This window comes from Halichoerus grypus, chromosome 8 (genome assembly GCF_964656455.1).
Source record: "Halichoerus grypus chromosome 8, mHalGry1.hap1.1, whole genome shotgun sequence".
Classification (NCBI taxonomy): Eukaryota; Metazoa; Chordata; class Mammalia; order Carnivora; family Phocidae; genus Halichoerus; species Halichoerus grypus.
In genome coordinates this window covers 138,802,241-138,822,803 of record NC_135719.1, presented here as the reverse complement: position 1 = coordinate 138,822,803, position 20,563 = coordinate 138,802,241, and the positions used below count along the sequence as shown (strand labels likewise).

Sequence of the window (20,563 nt, the reverse complement as noted above, 5' to 3'; positions counted from 1 at the left end):
ACGGCAGATGGAATAGTATTTGAGTAGGACCCTGGAGACCCTTCCCTCGCTAGGCAGACTTGATCGAGTTGCTTCATATAGTTGAGCAGAGAGTGTGCCGGAGGATGGCGTCCAGCATCCAAATTCTGTAATAAAGTCTGTGACCTTTGAAAAACAGCCCACTCTCTACTCCTCCCACCATGGCCAGAGGCAGTGGAATCCTTTAAGTTCAGCATTTGCCAAAGCAATAAAGCTTTGAGAAACCTCTGCTTGAATCAGTATTGGTGTTTTAAAGCAAAAAGAGAAATGGAGGGGGGCATGGATGTGGGGTTTGCTCTATTTTATTTCTCATTTCAGAGGAGAAATCTTATTAAGCAAGATTTGATGGGCATCATCTGTTTCCTCAAAACCTGGCGGGGGGGTACTTTTCTTTATAGCTGAGAGTCCCATAAGCATGACTTTTAGAAGCTTTTCCTGGACCCGGACTCTTGTTGAGCAGATCTCTCAAACTCCACTGTCATGTGTACTTTTATTTTTAGTTAATTTAGAAACAGGGGCTTGGAACTGAGCACCAGAGCTCGGATTTCAGGTCTGCCACTGTGTCACCCTGGGCAGGTCCTGTCTTCTCTCTGGGTCTTAGTTTCCCCATCTGTAAAGTAAGAGCGAGGCCGGGCACTCTCCTACAGATAGTGGTCCAAAATGTCCCAATTGCTTAGTTTTTCACTGCTAAAAATAAAGACATGAAATATTATCTATGTACCATGTTAAAGTTTAAAAAAAACCCCACAATTTTACATAACTGCAAAGGATTGCATTTATCAACTAACTCATTAAGGACATATGATGTAGAAAAGGAAATTGTCCCCATCAACTGAAGGATGTCTGTTACAAGAACTTTTAGGACACGGCCAACCTGCCCACAGAGGTGAAAAATGAAGACAGTTCGCTGTGTTATTTGTTCTATTTTAATACTGATGGATTTTAGACATAAGCTCCAGGCTAAATTTGAGGGGTATCTGATTATTTTATTCCTGTCCCCTCCCCCCCGGGTGTTGGCTGCTGACTCTCCCTCTTGAATTCCAAAAATAGGCTTTGGCTTTTCCTTGCTTGTGCTTAGTGTTGTCCAGCTCCATGGCCACGCACCCAGTTTGTGTAATTGGGATTTGGGGACTAGGAAGGTAATTACTAAGTCCCTTCCTTGTGCCAAAAGACCTTCTCATTCCCGGAGCCCCCTCAGAGGTGGCTCGTCTCTGAAAAGCCAAAATAAGAGACCGGAAAGGGGGAGCTTTTGCTCCCAAAAGGAAACAACATTTTCGCAAGTGGCATTTTGACGACCTCACTCAAATGACTAGGATGCCATTTAGAGTCTAATTATTGTTCTACCAAATATCTGTGGTATTACATGAACGTTATCTGGGATTTAGTGAGGTGGCAGGAGTGTGATGACGGTGAATGGACCTGTCTTTCCCGGTAGAAATAACACCACAGCCCCTTCTTTTCTCGCAAGGGAGGTGGCTTGGGGATGTTGCCGCCGCCTGGCGTGCGTGACCCAGGCATCTGTCCCATGTCCCTCTGCCCAGGCCACACCGCTGCCTCTCCACTGGACACCGCAAGCAAGAAAGGCCTGAAATCTCGCTGTCATGTCTCCCTTTCCGTCCTTCCTTTGCCACCGACCGGCACCCCTGCACCATTCCCAGGGCTCCTCTCTTTCCCCTTCATTCCCCCTCAGGTCAAGCCCCGAGCCCGAGCCCCGCAGTATCTGCTACTTTGTCTCATAAAAGCACCAGCAACAGGCATATAGCAACATGTATAGGTCGGCCCTGTGGCAGACACCCTTCTAAGCATTTGACATGTTATGTCAGACTCCCTACTCAGCAGCCGTAGGCGACAACCCATGGCTGGTGAGTAGGGAGTTTGGGTGAAGCCCGGGCAGTGGGCTCCAGGGCCTGCGCCTTCACCACGTGACTGCTCTCACTTGGCCTCATGCCACTGCTGTCCCCTTCCCGGCCACCAGCCACGCAGGGCCGGGGGACAGAAGCAGCCTCTTCCCTGCTGTCCCCGGTGCACGCTACACCCATGTGTTCTCGAAAGTCCACTTTATTGGTCCTTCTTTCAGACTGGAGCCCTTACAGAAATGTGAATGTTTCTATTTTATTTTATTTTACTTCATTTTACAGCATATATTCTGATTGCAATCTCCACCACGCCATCAAAACTGGAAAATTTTCCTTTGTCCTGTACAGCGATGATTAGGGTGTTTGAACGGGGTAGTCAGAACTGGGTGAGCAAACACGCCATCTAAGGACCCGAAGCTGTGGATAGCAAATGCCTCCGGGGTCAACCCAAGTGCCTTTTATTCTCAGATGTGTTCATGGGGAGAGGGCTTCCTTTTGTTACTGGGGTATGTTGACCTGAGCTGCTGAGGGGCTGTATACTCTCGGGGTTTACGGGAACACAGGGGAGGACATGCTATATATCCGAGCGGTATGCTGGGCATTGGGCTTTCAGAAGCACCTGGAGCTCTCTGGGCGCTTTCCCAGAGCCAGCGAGTCATCACTGTGTATAAGATGCCAAGAGCCCCAGGAGGACAGGGCCGTCGGCGGTGATGCCAGAGCTCAAACACCTCAGAACTGGGGGTGAAGGGCGAATTTGTAGTCGTTAGCTTGTATTTCCAGACTCTCTTTATGACACACCTGTGACTTACTATGGGCTATGGGTTGTTTTAGTTACGGGAAGGAGGTCCAAACCGTGAAAGACACGGCAGCAGAGGGGAAATACCTGACTGACACAACCTTAGCGCCTTGGATATCAGCTGCGGTGCCAGTGGGTTTCATGGGGTCTGTGAGGTTTCTCGAAAATTCTGCAAGCTGGAAAGGCCTGAGTGCTTTGCAGCCTCGGGGATCCCAAAGAGCCATGGGAGCAAGGGCCCCATTAGCAGTAAAAAATATTGCTGAATCCCCAAAATAGTGCAGGGAACATATGGCATTTTTAGGGGCCTTTTATTTAGCTATAGTTTGCTTTATGCAGCATGAGTGGGCCTGGTAAGTTAAGCGTGAGTGACATGTCTGTAATTAAAGTTGCAGAGACAGCCGAGTATCGTGGCTCAGAGCTCCGACTCTGGAACCAGACTGCCTGGATTCAGGTCCTGCCTCTTCCACCAACACGCTGAGACCCCACATAGTCACACGGGGGACCCCAGACTGGAGTCTGTGCTCCAGTGTCCTCATTTGTAAATGGAGGACCGTAACAGTACTTGCTTGTCCTTGTAGGGTTGTTAGGACGAGCAATGAGGCAGTTCTTGTAAAGCAATTAAAATGGCTCCTGGCAAGGTCAGTTGAGCGTCTGCCTTTGGCTCAGGTCATGATCCCGGGGTCCTGGGATCAAGCCCCACATCGGGCTCTCTGCTCAGCGGGCAGTCTGCTTCTCCCTCTCTCTCTGACCCTTCTCCCTGCTTTTGCTCTCTCTCACTCTCTCTCAAATGAATAAGTAAGAAATCTTAAAAAAAAAAAAAAGAATAGCTCCTGGCTACATAGTCAGTGTTATCCAAAGGCTTATTGTCTTAGTCCATTCAAACTGCTATGACAAAATACCACAGACTGGGGGCTTAGACACCCCTGGCTCAAGGGCCTCCACCGACCCTGCTGCCCCTGTGGCCCCCAGGCCCTGCCACTGGGAAGAACATCCCACCCCTCCCCTCCCTGCTCCAGAGGCCGAGCTCTGGCAGGAGCGTCTGATTGGCTGTGTCTGGGTCATGTGCCATGCTCCTTCTTCCTTCATTCAAGCTTTATTACTGGCAGGTGGAGAAGCTGCTTTCCTCCTATCTAGGGTATACCCCCAACTCCCAAAACAAAAAAATCAGAAGAGTTTTGAGGTGAGAGGAAACCAAAATGACAAATGTCCTTTCCTTTTGGGACCTCAACTGGATGTTTCTCAAGTTCCCTCATAGCCCCAAGAGTCTCTGGATTTTCCTGGTACCATGGCTGATAGAACATGGATTGGAGCTCTATACCAATTAGGCTTCCAGTAAGTGTTTATCAGTGAGTATAACGAGTGTGTTAGCCTTTGGCACAAAAGAAAATAAGGATGCACACTTATTTATAGCATCTAGCTTTCTGATTCAGAACAGGCTGTTTCAGCGGCTGAGCTCCTTTTGTTTATCGGGAAAACAGTTGATATTTATCATTCCTCCTAGCAATAGGGGTAAGAAAAGCATTTAAACATTTAAATGTTTCTTTGTATATATTTGAGCACTTAGTGGTTATATTGCAATGAGCTGGTTGCGTAGAGCTGTTAGGACAAACCATTTTTGATCGTCATCTATGTCCTTCACACCCTGGCTCTTTTGCCTAATTCCACCTATGTGATCACGATTCCTGGTCCCTCCTCTCCCACCATCCCTCATCCCCCAACGCAGTTTCCAAGTACTGTTGGCTTTTCATCACTTGGTGCTCCCTCCATAGCACCCGTCCTCCCCCACTTCTTGCCAGCCCATTCCACCTCACACCCGGATTAGGTCTTCCCTCTGTGCATCTTGCCTACTTGATCTTTTCATCAAGAGGCTTTAGTTTTTATTCCCAAGGTGCTTCTTAAGGGCTTCCTGTTCTTGTCAGTATAGTAGAGCTGTTTAGAGGGCTCTGGGGTCAGGTTCAGATCCCAACCCTGCCGTTTAGTGTCTGTGTTAGTGAGGGATGTAACCAGATGTAATTAACAAAACCAGCTCACAGTGACTTAACCAAATAGGAGTGAATTTCTCCCCCTATGACAGCAAGTCTGGGGAAAGGCTGCAGTCACAGCACAGCAGATCACGGCCTCAGGGACCCAGCGCTTTCTCTCTTTCTGCTCAGCCATTCTAGAGAATGGCTCTCAGCCTCATACTCCCTCCAGGGCTGAGGGCAGAGTGTGCGCCAGCTGGGACAGCCCTCCTCTTAGACACCCCTGCTGGAGGCTCCCCCAGCGGCTTCTGCTGACATCACATCGTCCAGAATGAAGTCACATGTCCACAGATTTTGGCTAAGCACGTTGCCAGTGTGATCAAAATGAGGGACCAAGTGTTCATCTTGCTTGGGATCTGCAGATGCCCATCCCACCATCACTAGGCACATATGTGGTGCTTATTACATGCTAACTACTTCACTTTTTATTATATTTCTGTTCGGGCAGGTTTTCACAATAAACCAGCTAGCATACTATTTGCTGGGAACTTCTATGTAAATACCACCCAAAATTCTCTCCCACCTCCTCACCCCGCCTTTATCATTTCCTGCAGTCTGTCACCCTCTCTGTGGCTTCTGCGTCCCCCAGCCCCCTGCCCCTCCCTGTGTGTCCATCCATCAGTCCTGAGGCTTCCATTGTCGCTCCCCTCTGCCCCGGGCTGGCCACAGAGTATCACTAGGGAGAACTGGCAGCCCCGTGCTGCAGATGCGAGCACCCTACACCCCAGTCCCCAAGGTGACCCTCATGTCAGCGTTCTGTCCCCACAGGGTGGAGTTGTTTAAAGCTTTTTCTGAAAACTCCCAGCCCTATCCCGTTTCTCTGCTCCCACACCCACTTCATCCCACCTTTGCCGAGAAGACAGTGGCTGGGTGGGACAGCCAGGAAGGGGCTCTCCTCTTCAGCTTCTAGAGCCTGCCTTCTGAAGAGAAGGGGCCTTGTCTGCTCGTGGGGCTCAGGTTGCCTCCATGGAAAGACAGCGCGTAGATAAGTCTCCGTTCTTCCTCCCACAGGCGTGTGCTCCACACATCCTGTCCTTCACCACTCACCTTCTTTTCTCTGCTCCTCGGGTGGTGCCCTCCAGCGCGCCCCAGAACTGCATTCCCAGAGCTCGGCCGCCCACTGCCTGGTCCGGGGCCTCTGGGCCTCCAGCACCCTGACCCTCTCGTCGTCTCCACCCTGAGATCCCGTCTGCATCTCCTTTCCTGGCCCCAAAGCTAAGATGCTTCCCAAGGTCCCGCCCCAGCTGCCCTTCCTGCGAGCACTCCTCTCATGTTCTCCAACCTCTCCCGATGGTGTTAGCTGTTTTCTCAAGTGTACTTTTTCCCCAGTTACCTTTCTTGTGGTAAAATACGTATCTTACCACCTTAACCATTTTAAAATGTGCAGTTGGGTGGCGTGAAATACAGCCTCAGTGTCATGCAGTCATCAGCACCCTCTATCTCCAGGATGCTTTTCATCTTATAAAACTGGAACTCTGTCCCCATGAAACGCTCACTCCCCTGCCCCTGGCACCCCCCATCCTGCTCTCTGTCTCTATGATTTTGACTGCTCTAAGTACCTCATACAACTGGAATCATGATATTTATCTTGTTGTGACTGACTTATTTCACTGAGCATCACGTACTCAAGGTCCATCCATGTTGTAGCGTATGTCAGAATTTCCCTCCTTTTTCATTTAAGGCTAGATAGGAGCACCTGGGTGGCCCAGCTGGTCAAGCGTCCAACTCTCGATTTCAGCTCAGGTCATGATCTCTGGGTCCTGGGATCGAGCCCCGCGTCATGCCTGCTGCTCAGCGGGGAGTCTGCTTGTCTCCCCTTCTCCGGCAAGCATGTGCTCTCTTTCTGTCTCTAAAATAAATGAATAAATCTTTAAAAAAATAAATAAATAGATTTAAGGCTAGAAAATATTCCATTGTATGCTTACATCACGTTTTATCTGTTCATCCGTTGATGGACACTTAGGTCCCTTCCATGTCTTAGCTATTGTGAATAATGCAGCTGTGAACATTGATGTACAAACACCTGTTTGGGTCCCTGCTTTGAATTCTTTGGGGTCTGTCTTCATGCCAGTACCATGCTGTTTTGATTGCTGTAGCTTTGTAGTACGCTTTGGAATGAGGAAGTATGAGTCTTTCAATTCTGTTCTTTTTGAAGATTGTTTTGGCCATTTGGAGTTCCTTGAGATTCCATTAATTTTAGGATGGGTTTTTCTCTTTCTGTAAAATTAAAAAAAATGCCATTGGGATTTTGATAGGGATTGATTGTGTTGAATACGTAGATCACTTTGAGTAGTATGGACATTTTAACAATACTAAGTTTTCCAATCCATTGAACATGGGATGTGTTTCCATTTATTTATGCCTTTAATTTCTTTCAGCTCAAATGTGTGTCTTTTGTTAGATCTTCTCTCAAGGCCCCAGATTGTCTCTAATTACCTCTAGTAAGTCACCACATGACACCTCAAGCCCACCATGTTCCTTACCAACCTCATTAAAAAAACCTTTCTTCCACATTCTCCTTTTATTCTAAAAATTTTCTCTTTCTCTCTCATAAACACACACGTGTGCACACATGTGCATACACAAGGGTCTTCTCTGCCATGGGTTTGCTCCCAGAGACTTTGGAGGCCTCCTTCAGTCCCTACACCTCAGCAGCCATCCCGCCCCCTTCCTTGGATGGCCTGTCTTTGCTGCTTCTAACTCAGACACATTTCTTGGTTCTTAAGTCCCTGGACCATTCTATGCACTTTATTCCTGGTCTGTCTCCATTCTGATTGCACAACCCACCCCCGGCCCCCCAAATGACCTTCCTAAGCTCTGATGTGATTATTATCACTCGGTGCAGAAACCAGAGGCTCCTCACTGACGGAGAGTGAAGTGTATCTGTAGATTACCCACCGGGCAGGTACAGAGGTGACAGAGAAGTCAGGATTTCTGCCCTTGATCGTTTGTCATAGTGGGATATGGCCGGGCTAGGGCAGGAAGAGTGAAGACAGTGACATTTATGTACAGTTACGAACTTGAGGAACACAGAGGAAGGAGAACCAAAGCTGGGATGGAAGAGGGAGATGGAACATCCTTGAAACGGAGCTGCCGTATCAGACTTTCAGTGACTTGGGCCCAGCCCACACCTGCCTTGCCTGATTCCACCCATCCCTGCCTGTGTGCCCAAAGCTAGGTTTATATTGGTCCACCTGCCATCATCGAGTCAGAGCGTACCCTGTCACCTCCACGCCTCTGTTCATATGCCCCTCTTCCAAATCATAGCTGCATTTTTTTTTTCTTTCTCATTAATCAAGGCCCAGCTCAAGGAGCATTTTTCCAGGATGCCATTTCTGAATCCAGTGATTACTTTCCCACGCTTGGGGCACTTGTCTGTCTGGGCCTTGTGTTTGAGTTGTTTGTGTCCCTGCCTCTTTCTTTGGCCTGGATGAGAAACCACTGAGATCAAGGATTGTATTCTAGTCAACTGTGGATGGTCCTGGCTTCTGGCACAGCCCCCGTGGGGGCTCCTCAGGAGGGGTTTGGTGGAGGATTCTGTTTTAAGCATTCAAGGGAATGCTTAGGTTTTGTAGGACTGAATGTGCGTAGACACAAACTCACACTCATCCAGTTGTGCCCCCGGCAGTTCTCAGATGTCTGCATTTGTTCTTCTCTCCGACCAGTGCTTGGAAAGAGCCATGAAGTTTGCCTTCGAGGAGTTCCAGCTCTGGTACCAGTTTGCTCTGTCTCTCATGGCTGCGGGAAAAGTGAGTCGCCCCTTGGGATGCGCCATCCTCCCTGTTAGTGTTCACGTCCCGGAATTCCAAGGGGTGATATCAGACCTTGGAGAAGTCTAAACCAGCTATTCGAAGCTGTCCTGTGGTCATTTGTAAGAGGGCAACCAAATGTAGTGATTTGGGAGCCGGCACGGACACACCATGGAGAAGAAAAAATCTGACGTATTTGCCTTTTTCTGGCCCTTGTAACTTTGTCATATGAAGACGGGCTTAAACCAAGGCTGGTTCTTCACACAGACCCTTTCACGTATTTGAGAGCATAAATGTATTCCTGGAGGGGGACACCATTAGCGGTCGTTAGCAACCTATCGCATTAGGCAGCGTATGATGCTGGTTGAAAGTGCGGGCTGTGGAGTCCAGCTGCTGGGGTTGAGGCCTTGACCCAGGCCAGGTCACTTAGTACCTCCAGGTCCTCCTGGGCAAAGTGGAGGCATCACAGCACCTCCCTCACTGCGCCGTTCTGGGTAAACGAGGTAACACCCGTACGATGCGTGGACAGCACCCCCACGCAGTACACGCACAATAAAGGAAGGAGCCATTGTTCTTCTTGTTAACTCGGGCCACTTAGTGCCTTAGTAAGTCTGAGATAGGGGATTTTTTGGGCCAAGTGGAGGCAGAAATTTAGGATAGTGTGCTCTAAAATTATATAGTTTATTTTTCATAATAATGCAATAAGCCTTCACTGTCTTTTTTTTTTTTTCTTATTTTTATAATGGCTACACAAGTAAGGAAGAAAATGAGGGTGATTCCAGGGAAGCACCTCTGCTTGTTCTAACCACAGGTTACTCCCCAGTCACTCAAGAGCCCCATGCTCTGGTTGTCGCCATCCTCAGGCCTCCAGGTTGAAAAACCTCATTAACAGGTTTCCTAACCAGAACCCCTGAGGGAAGGCCCTAGTGTTTGGTTCCGTCAAAAACTTTGGAGTTTCACAGAAATAATCTCCTTTTGCCAAGTCTGCACGGGCCGTGAAGGTGCTGAAAGAGTGTATCCGTCTGAAGCCCGACGACGCCACCATCCCACTCCTCGCCGCAAAGCTGTGCATGGGCTCTCTTCACTGGGTGAGTAGGGCTGGGGCCCTGCGCTCACAGGCAGGACTGCCAACCTCTTCCACCTCAAGGCACTGAGAGAAAAGAGAGAGTAGCAATCCATCAGCTACACAGAAACAAGGCTCTTCAGAGCCCGGGCCCCCAGGCTCCCTCAGGCCTCACCCACCCATCCTAGGACTGAGGGGAATCATGTTCCCGGGACACTCCAGGTGTTTCTTTTTCATGGGAATGTGCTTCAGAAGTTGTATTGATAAAATAGAATTGGAATTCATACTCACATAAGTCTTGCTGTATGTGCGGGGGGTGCGGGACTAAAAAGGTTTATGTCACTGAATGATTCACTCTTAGCAGAGCTGAGTTTTTCTGTAAAGCAAACAAAGAGTCACCCTCTACTTCAGCTCATGTGTAAACCAACTGTGCTCATTCCTCTTCCTTCATATAGACTTTCCTCTTCAGATATTCTTGTACAGGTTTGAAGTGGGGACTAGTCTGGTTTGTAACAGTTCTGGTACCTCAAAAATACACCATTTGAGTGGAAAATAGGAAACCCCAGACTAATCTACAAGGTGGTGGTACGGATAATTACCACATACGATCCAGTTTTAATTTCTTTTCTTTAACTTCCTATCAAGATTAATTATAAGAAGAATTTGCTTAAAAGACCACGGTGCCTTGCTAAGGGTCTTCACCATGACGGTCCTTGCTGCCTGTTTTTTTCCATTTATCCTCACCCAGCAGGACAAAAGTAAGCCTTGTTGAGAAAGTGTTCTACTTCTGCTAAATTTGACTGGGGGAGATATGGAAGGAAAAAGACATTTTGAAAGAGCAGGCTCTCACCTGAAACTCACAGCTGTGAAGGTGTCGTGTGGTCCATGCAGGATGCGACCATTTGGTGCCACCAGCGAGGGAACAATGCAGGCAGGCTCCAGCCGTGGGCAGGGGAGCAGGCCAGACCCTGCAGCTTTGAAAATGCCAGTTCCCAGCCATGACTCTGTCACGCCCCTTCCAGCTACGGCATTGTTCATGACTGTCACATAGATCTCTCTAAGGCCAAAAATAAACCACTCTTTTTTTTTTTTTTTTTTAAGATGAGTCTAACAAATCTTTTCTATCTTTTTTACATTTTTATTATTAAAATTTCCAAACTCCTCAAAAGTAAAGAGTATAATGAACTCCCAGGTACTCTCACCCAGCTTCAGGGATCTCAACATTGGCCATATTTTGAAGGAACGAATCTTATTATTTTGGCTTCTAATGAATTGTGCCAAAGGTCTTATTGTGGGTGTAGTTTACAGGTGCACATTTTCTCATTGGAATCTGCTGATGCGAGGTCCCTGTGCTGTGCGTTGTGAAATAAATAAACGGGAGTTCTGAACAGCTTGTAGGAAAGAGAATCCAAACCTAAATGTATTCTTTTTGTTATTAAAAAAAAAAAAAAAAAAAGGAAGGACCCAGACACAAAAAAGTTTCAAGGAGTTTATTTTATATATATACATATATATATGTATATATATAAAATTCACTGAATACCTAACACAGCCTAATTACACAACCAATTAGTAAAAAATAAAGATGAAAAAGACAGAACTCCCCCCCCACCAAGAATGAGAATGACTTTGGAAAAGAAGGTAAAAAAGCAGTAGGGAAAACGTTAAAGAAAAAAAGCAAGGTGGGAACCCTGAGGACTGTCGGAGAGGCTCAAATAAAGAAAACAGAATCACCGCAGTGGAGTCGGAAGATTTGGGAGTGATTTTCACAGTGACTCATCAGAAATCTGTTTTTGGCAGCAGATGCTTATGGGAACTCATGTTAGAAATTCTGCAGGTCGTTGTTGTTTTTAACTTGTCTGGTTTTTCAGTTGGAAGAGGCTGAGAAGTTTGCCAAAACAGTCGTGGATGCGGGAGAGAAAACGTCAGAGTTCAAGGCCAAAGGCTACTTAGCTCTGGGGCTCACATACAGTCTGCAGGCCACTGACGGTGAGAGAGGCCCCACCCCCCGGGATCTGGGAACCACAGGGCTGGGCTGCCTAAGTCTGCACTGCAGGGTTCCCACAGTCCCCACAGAGGACTGTCGCAGGAGGCCACGTACGTTGGGTCACCCGGGCGTGCCATCACATGGGAACCTGCTGCTGCTGCCCTTTTTGCTCGGACTGGTTGGAGAATCGGAGAGCAGGGACGAAGGTCCTGGGTGCCCGGTGCATTGTGCTGGTGGTGCAAAGAGTGCCCAGCTGACAGGCGCAGGGCACCTGCTGGGAGGTGAAGGTGAGCAGGGCCTTGAGAGATGGTTCCCCTAACCCAGCCTACACCTGCGTCCGCCCCAGCACTTGGCTGGGCTGTCCCTATGAGAGGAGATGTTGTATCTTAGGCACAGGAATGTGGAAGAGTTTAGGGCCAGCCTCCTCCAGGAAGCTTCCCTTGATTGCTTAGGATGCCCCTTCTCTATCGGTACATTTTAATTCACAGATATATACACGTGCAGTGCGGCAGCTTACCAAACACCCATGCGGTCACGTGCATTTTGGATGTACATAGAACTTGGGGACTCTGGCTATTTTTTAAAAATCTTAATTATGTTTTGTATCCTTAATGAAGTTTTCAATTATATTTGCAGGAAGTATAAATTAATAAATTATTTTCCTGAACTCTTAATATTTCTTTAACATTTTATTGTTAAATATAATACAAATGTAAAAAATTTTTTTCAAAAATCAGCATATAATTAATGAATTATTAATTATTAATCTGTGTAATCACCACCCTGCTCAGGAGGTAGAACCTTGCCAGCCCCCTGGGGGACTTTTCATGGCCTCCTCCCCATCACAGGCCCCCTGAAGAGCAAACACTCTGCTGACTTTTATAGTATTCACTTTCTTTTTCTTTTTTTATAGTTTTGCTATAGTTTATTTCACAAATTACCCCGAAGCCTTCTTTCCTCTGCTGTAAAATAGCAGAGACCTTAGAGAAGTTTCGCATATCAATTCATTTTCAATAATGGCTTTTTTGGCTAATTTTTCATGCACACCTGATAAGCTGCACGCCCCAGCAACTATAGTAGACTTCCAGCGAAGTGTGAGTGTAATGCCGTATAATTTATCCATACAGATTCCTAGTTCGGATCCTACCCCTCATGAGCCCTGCAGCTTTGGGACAGTCACTTGACCTTGTTGATCCTCCTCTTGCATTCGTGGTTCAGTTGGGTCACCTGAGGTTCCCTTTAGCTTAGTCACTGTTGTTCTGAGTTCACTGTGGTTACAGCCACATCTGTGTCTGGGACGGCCTTGCTCCTTTCCCAGTGGGATGGCCCCATGGGGATGTTCGATAGGGCCTCTCCACTTCCACCCACAAGCAGTTCTTCCAGGACTTTTGCTCTTGCCCCAGTAAAAAGTACCTTTGTAGTCCCCCTGACAGACCCGAAGGGCGCCATTTCTCACATGTTCTCTACAGGGGACGTGTGGGCTCACAGCAAGATGGCCTCACACTTTTCAGCTGATTTTCTAGTATCAGTGTTGAGGGTTTGCCTGGTCTCTCCCTTGTGTTTACATCAAGGTATTAAAGGTCCTGGCCATTGTCCAGTGTGACCTAAATGGGCCTTTTATGGCATCAAGCTAGTTCCCTTGGCCCAGTATCCTAGCTGCGCAGTGCCAGAAGAAACTCTGAAGGCCGTCTGTAGTCATCACTGTTGGTGCTGGAATCTCTTCTGTACCACCCAGTAGAGGCAGTCCTCACCCAGAAGCCACATGCCTGCACTTGAGAGAGCAGATGTGCTTCTCTCTGGAGTTCCCAACCGGTCTTCTGACAGCAGGCCCCAATGCCTTGGGCATCATGGTGCCCGGCCAACTCATACTCTCCCCCCGGCATGGCTCCACAGTGGTGCCCACTGAGTACGCGTGTCCGGGGTTGGCCTGGGCTTCATTGCCCAGTGCTCGGAGAAGACTGGGCACGCAGGCACCAGAAACATGTTGCTTTTGATCCAGTTGAATGTATAGGTTTTATGATGAGCTTTGTATTTGTCAAAAACTCCCTGATCTTCCATGCCACTGACTAATTGAACCCTTTTCTTAGCTTCTTTGCGAGGGATGCAGGAGGTCCTACAGAGAAAGGCGCTTCTTGCATTTCAGAGGTGAGTGGGAGTTCATCTTTTCACTCGGCTGTGCATAATGACACCAAAGTATGATAAGTATAAAAAGAAGAGATATTTATAAAGATTATGTAAACAGTGTTTTCCCCCTGGGAGTCTTTCATCTTGCCCACTGAACATACACAGTATCAAAACTTGCTGCCTGACTCGTTGCCGTGTAATCTGCACTCTTACTCTGTTTATCCATTTGGGCACGTGTTGTCATTCCTAATAAAATGATTTCAGCTCTAAGAAGATGGATACTCTGGATGTCTAGGGAGGTGATTCCTTTTATTAAAAGCAATTGTCATTCTCTAGAAGAGAGATCATTCTTTTCTAGCCTTTTTTTTTTTTTTACATGTCATGCTGCAGATTTTTATATGACGAAATGAAAAAAGCCAGACTTTAGGACAGTTTCCGAAATGCTATGTTACTGGTTTCTAAAATACTGGTTAATGGCAGGCCAGCAAGTCTCGGGACCCTGCACTCTCGCCGCGCTCCATAAACCTTGTGATTGTCTCCATCATTATGATTTTCATGAAATTCGGAGAATGCCTTATAATTAGAGAGTGCTTGAGAGCTCTTTCCTATCCCTTCTCGAGCCTGATCCTCATGCCAATTAATGCAGACGGAACAAGCAGTGCGTCTTCTGCAGGTAAGGGACCGAGATGCACAGGAGGGTAAAAGAGTTGCCAGAGTCGCCAAGCTATTGAAGTCAAGATAGAATCACGGTCTCCTGACTCCCACTCAGCTTTCCTTGTCCCTACTATACCACGCCGCTCTAATTTTGTTTCTCACTGCAGGTGTAATAAAGCACCCCAACGAATCATTGCCTGAAAGCATAGCCCCATGATGTCAAATCTTGAATTGGTATTGATCCTGCCACCTTGAATACATTTGAGTCACATTGACTTCTTGGAATTGTATTAAAACTTAGTTACTTACCTAAAAATTTCATGAGGACCTCTCAATACCTAATAAACTTCATTCGATTCCTTTCCTTCGAAAAGGCACCTGGGGTTGCCTGCAGATTTATCACCATGCACACGTCCCTTTTTTCATGAAATCATTATCACTTGGCTTCAGTGACTGGGGGACTCTTGTCTCATTTCGTTTTGTTTCCTAGCAAGCTTGCTAATGGCTTCTTCACTTTGCCAGTCCCGGACCAGCTAATGGCACAAAGTACCAGTTGACATCAGCCAACAGACCTCCTCTCTCTGTGCTAAGCTTTTGTTAATGTTCTTCAGCATGGAGTGTGGAAGCATTTCCATTTCAAATGATTTGGAGTTTTATGTCCTCTAGTCCTAGTTTGTCAAACCCACACATGGATGCCTCCGAAAGCGGTCATCACATCTGTTTCACTTTCCTTAAATCAGCACATCTTACCAGCTCTCTAAAAACAGCCATGGTGGTGGTCTGCCTTGAGCTGCCAGAATTCGTAACTTCATGTTATATAACAGCCATTCCATTGGCCTGAAATTCCTTTCTGTTCCTTTTTTTACTTAGGTTTCAATTCAGAGAGGTTTTTTTTAAATATTAGTTCATGGGAATAAAGAGTAATAAAATCCTGCTAAGCTACACGATTATCTTGGGGAAGGCTAACCTAAATTAGTATTTGTGTGAAATAAATAATATTTTTCAAAGGAATAAAATTATTTTGTTTTGAGTACATTCATTAAGTGGAACTATTCTAGTACATTGTAGACTTAAATCTATAAGGGAATGATTTGAAGTAAATAACAATGATTTGTATTACTTCTTAAATGTAAGTGGGTATTTAAAAACCCCTTGGCTGAGAAGTACTTATTTGCTGTGTATTGTAAATCTTCTCCCCACAGTTCTCCTATTAAGTCTACTGTCGTTTGACAATTTTTTGTTTAAAGAGAAAGCAGTGTAACTCAAAAAAGATGAGGTTGGGGCTCCTGGCTGGCTCAGTCTGTGGAGCGTGTGACTCTTGATCTCGGAGCCCCACATTGGGCATGGAGCCTACTTTAAAAAAGGAAAGGGATGGGGTTATACTTATAGCACGTGAAAATTGACTCTTAATTATAACCAGAGTGAACTCAGAAAGATTTGCTCTCTAGTGGATTCGAAGAGGCGATTTTTGAAGACATCCCAGTTGCATGACTACATCTTAATCCTGAGACCCTCAGCTGTTTGCTCACTCATACACTCAGCCCAAGCAACTGAACCAACTCATTTGCTTGGTACAGAAGTATCATGAAGAAAAACAGTGCTGTCTTCAGAGCTTTCTGAAGATGCACAACTGATCTGAGTGGCTACTTCTAAGGGCTCTCACATCCTCCAGAGAAAAGCAAGCCTGAAGAGTCGAGAGCATGTTTCAGCAACTTGACCCCCCATGTGCAGAAATCTGGGCTCCTCCACAAGGAAGAGGTGACATGGTGTCATTCGTTTGCCATACAAAGTGGACACAGGTGTCCAATCTCACTCTTGTTTTCTCTCCTCTACTGTGCTTGAGTTTAAGTTAACGTGGTGTGTTTTGTGGGCATAGAGTGACCAACCAGCCCGGTTTGCCAGGAACTGGGCAGTTTCCCAGAATGTGGAACTTTCCATGCTAAAACCAGGACAATCCTAGGCAAACTGGGACAAGTTGGTCATCCTATGTGTGTAACTAAGGGGAGGCTCCTGAGTAATAGCTTTCATCAGGTTTGTATATTTTTTTTTCTTAATAACACACTGATCTCATGCCCACTAGAATCAGGGCTAAAGGGACCTCAAAAACTGACTAAACAAGATAGCAGGGTGATATGGTAGGGAGACCAGGCCTCTGGATTTCACTTCTGGCTTTACCTCTTTTGCTGGATGCTCTTAGACAGGATGTTTAATAGTAGATGCTTTATAAACTGTAGTTATTATTGTTACAAGGTATGTGTCTTATGGGCCAGGTTCAAATTGGCCAGCCTTCTCTATATTCTTGTTTCAGCTCTAGAGGATGTTGGAACCAGAGTCTAGGGAAGCACTGGAGTGACCTCAGTGCATTCTGAGTTTTAGCTGGGTGGTCTGGGAGGCCCATCCATGCTTTCCAGTAACAGCCTGGCATACCTCTCTCAGGGCATGCTCCCACTGCACTGTAATGATCACTTTGGGTCTCCCCCTCTGTGGGGTAGGGAGCAGCTCCTGAAGGAAGGACACTTGTATTATTCATCTCCAGCCTTCCCGAGTGGCTAGAACAGGTGCTGGCTTCACAGTATGTACTGTATAATGTGGATGGTTGGATGGATGGGTGGGGGAATGGGTGACTGGGGTGGATGGATGGATGAGTGGTGGATGGATGGATAGGTGGTTGGATGGATGGGTGGGGGAATGGGTGACTGGGGTGGATGGATGGATGAGTGGTGGATGGATGGATAGGTGGTTGGGTGGATGGATGGTTGGATGGATGGTTGCATGAGTGGATAAAGAGGTGTGGATGAGTGGATAGATGGGTAAGTGGATGGATGGATGGGTGGATGGATACGTGGATGGGTGGATGGATACGTGGATGGATGGATGAGTGGATAAAGAGGTGTGGATGAGTGGATAGATGGGTAAGTGGATGGATGGATGGGTGGATGGATAGGTGGATGGGTGGATGGATACGTGGATGGATGGATGAGTGGATAAAGAGGTGTGGATGAGTGGATAGATGAGTAAGTGGACGGATGGATGAATGGATGGATAGGTAGATGAGTGGATGTATAGGTGGATGAGTGGATGGATAGATGGATGGATGGATAGGTGGATGAGTGGATGGATGGATGGATAGATGAATGGATGAGTGGATGGATAGATGAATGGATGAGTGGATGGATAGATGGATGAGTAGATGGATAGTTGGATGGATGGGTGACGGGTGGATGGATGGATGAGTGGTGGATGGATGGATAGGTGGTTGGGTGGATGGATGGATGGATGGTTGCATGAGTGGATAAAGAGGTGTGGATGAGTGGATAGATGGGTAAGTGGATGGATGGATGGGTGGATGGATAGGTGGATGGGTGGATGGATACGTGGATGGATGGATGAATGGATGAGTGGATAAAGAGGTGTGGATGAGTGGATAGATGAGTAAGTGGACGGATGGATGAATGGATGGATAGGTAGATGAGTGGATGTATAGGTGGATGAGTGGATGAGTGGATGGATGGATGGATAGATGAATGGATGAGTGGATGGATAGATGAGTGGATGAGTGGATGGATAGATGGATGAGTAGATGGATAGATGGATGGATGGGTGACTAGGGTGGATGGATGGATGAGTGGTGGATGGATGGATAGGTGGTTGGGTGGTTGGGTGGATGGATGGATGGTTGCATGAGTGGATAAAGAGGTGTGGATGAGTGGATAGATGGGTAAGTGGATGGATACATGGATGGATGGATGAATGGATGAGTGGATAAAGAGGTGTGGATGAGTGGATAGATGAGTAAGTGGACGGATGGATGAGTGGATGGATAGGTGGATGAGTGGATGGATAGGTGGATGAGTGGATGGATGGATGGATAGATGAATGGATGAGTGGATGGATAGATGAATGGATGAGTGGATGGATAGATGGATGAGTAGATGGATAGATGGATGGATGGGTGACTAGGGTGGATGGATGGATGAGTGGTGGATGGATGGATAGGTGGTTGGGTGGATGGATGGATGGATGGATGGTTGCATGAGTGGATAAAGAGGTGTGGATGAGTGGATAGATGGGTAAGTGGATGGATGGATGAGTGGATAGATAGGTGGATGAGTGGATGGATGGATGGATAGATGAATGGATGAGTGGATGGATAGGTGGATGAGTAGATGGATAGATGGATGGTTGGGTGACTAGGGCAGATGGATGGATGAGTGGATGGATGAATAGATGGATGGATGGGCAGACGGATGGATAGGTGACTAGGGTAGATAGATGGATGATGGATGAGTGGACAGATGGTTAGATGGATGGAGGGGTGACTTGGGTAGATGGATGGATAGATGAGTAGGTGGATGGATAGATGGGCAACATCAGTGGGTCAGCAGTCTAATATTTCTTCCTTTCCTTATGGAAGAGAAATTGACTTAATGGGTATGGAGGTGCTTTGACAAGGGAAGTGCTCTGTGAGTGTCCCTGTGGTGACATTTTTGGGTCTCTGGGTTTCTCTTAGCAGCCTCACCAGCTGCTCACTGTGTGGGAATGGGATTTATGAGGCTGCTTCAAATCCATGTGCAGAGGGGCATCTAGGTGCCTCAGTTGGTTAAAGGTCCAACTCTTGATCTCAGCTCAGGTCTTGATCCCAGGGTCATGAGTTCAAGTCCCACGTGGGGCTCCGTGCTGGGTGTGGAGCCTACATTAAAAAAAAAAAAAAAAATCCATGTGCAGAGTCCAGCAGGCTTGCAGTTTTCAAGATCACTAATGCCCTTCCTCTTGCCTGCATCAGCTTGCTGATTTCTGCTGAGCGGGTTTTCTGGGGCCATGGCTTTGCCACGGGAAGCATGGCTGCTGAAGCAGTTCTGCCTGAGTGAAGCAAGTTCTCTGGAGTCTACATGAGCTCATCACTGTGCACTTTTTCTTGCTTTCTTGGGCATTCTCCTTATCTCTTTGTTGCTCTCATAGGCTAAAGTGGTCAGTTTAATTCATTAGCCAAATTATTGAAGTGAAAGTTTTCAAATGTGTACGTTTAAGTTGTGTCTCCTTAGAAACTTGACAGTTGGGTATCCATTATTAGTCCAGTTGGCAGTTCTTCACAGTTTGTCCTGACCTACCCCAGAAATGCTGAGATTTCTATCACTTCTGGTTTGTTCCTGTCACAGTCAGTGCTGTGGCTAGCAGTTAATCGTTATTTGATGAGGCCAGGGTGGGGCCTTTGGTCAGGACTATCTTCACCCGCTCCCTGAACTCGCCAGGCCATTGCTGGCTTCTCCCTTGGTTGGTGTCGGGCAGAAGCAGCCATGATTTGACTTAACTTCATTTATGACAACTCTAAACTGGGCTGAGAAAATTATAGCTCTGAGGAATTTTTTTTTTTTTTTGAGGGTTGTAGAAACCTGGCTTTATCAATTGTGAAAGAAGGTAAGATAAATAATGCTAAATAATTCAGAGTCTCTTCATAATTAATTTTGTATTCATTTTCCCTGAGTAATTGGGAGAGACAGAAACCATGACATTCCAATCTCACTTTTTATAAACACCGACGAAAAAAAAATTCTTTGAAGTACAAATTCATGGAAAACCAATACTTGTAAAATCATAAAAACCGGAGCCCACAGAGCAGACCTCTGGTAGGAATAAGACATTTAAAAGGGCAACACAGGCAACTACTCAGTTGCCACCTCTTAAACTAAGGCTGTGTCCTGAGGCAAGGTCACTACTGAAGACTCCCCAGGAATGGGAGTTTAGGGGCTTTGCTCTTCAGATTAACAAAAGGACAGACCCTCCCCCCCCCACCACCACCACCACCACGCTTTTCCCCACGCCCACCCTGGAGCTACCACATTTGCCTAAACAAGGCCCTAATTGTTGGACTTGGCGTATTTTCTGGATGCCAAATACCTGGAAGACTTTTGAGCCTTTTTCTCCACAGCAGGACGGACGGTTTCAGTAAAAGGCCTTATTACTACAGAAAACCATCGTTGGCATGTTTGAGGCAGTTGAACCCATAATGATTTGGCTTCCTTTGTTATCTCGAATTTGTTTTCTGCAGGTAGAAGATCCTCCTTTAATCACCGAGTGTTGACAGAAGAGCATGAAGGGTTTATGTTTACCGTCTGCCCCCCCATTTGTAATTAGTCTGCCCCAAAGTGCCTTTTAAAGAAAGCAAAAGTTCGTTTTTCTCTTCCTCCCCGATGTTTAGACAGAATTATGTCCCGCACATAGTCACATTTTGAGTTACTCTTGGTGAAATACAGTTGACTTCCACATAAAAGCAGGAGTGACTATGTTTGCCATCAAG

General features: G+C 46.7%; 1 protein-coding gene across 11 annotated transcripts in view; it reads left to right on the top strand.

The window, feature by feature from the left end:
- TTC7B (tetratricopeptide repeat domain 7B) overlaps positions 1–20,563 on the top strand; it is a 247,390-nt gene that overhangs the window by 134,515 nt on the left and 92,312 nt on the right. For all 11 annotated transcript variants that reach the window (XM_036064449.2, XM_036064446.2, XM_036064452.2 and 8 more), the window contains 4 exons: positions 8,357–8,440; positions 9,424–9,528; positions 11,375–11,492; positions 13,578–13,635. In XM_036064449.2, coding sequence (XP_035920342.1) covers positions 8,357–8,440; positions 9,424–9,528; positions 11,375–11,492; positions 13,578–13,635 — 365 coding nt within the window. The remainder of the gene's footprint in view (positions 1–8,356; positions 8,441–9,423; positions 9,529–11,374; positions 11,493–13,577; positions 13,636–20,563) is intronic.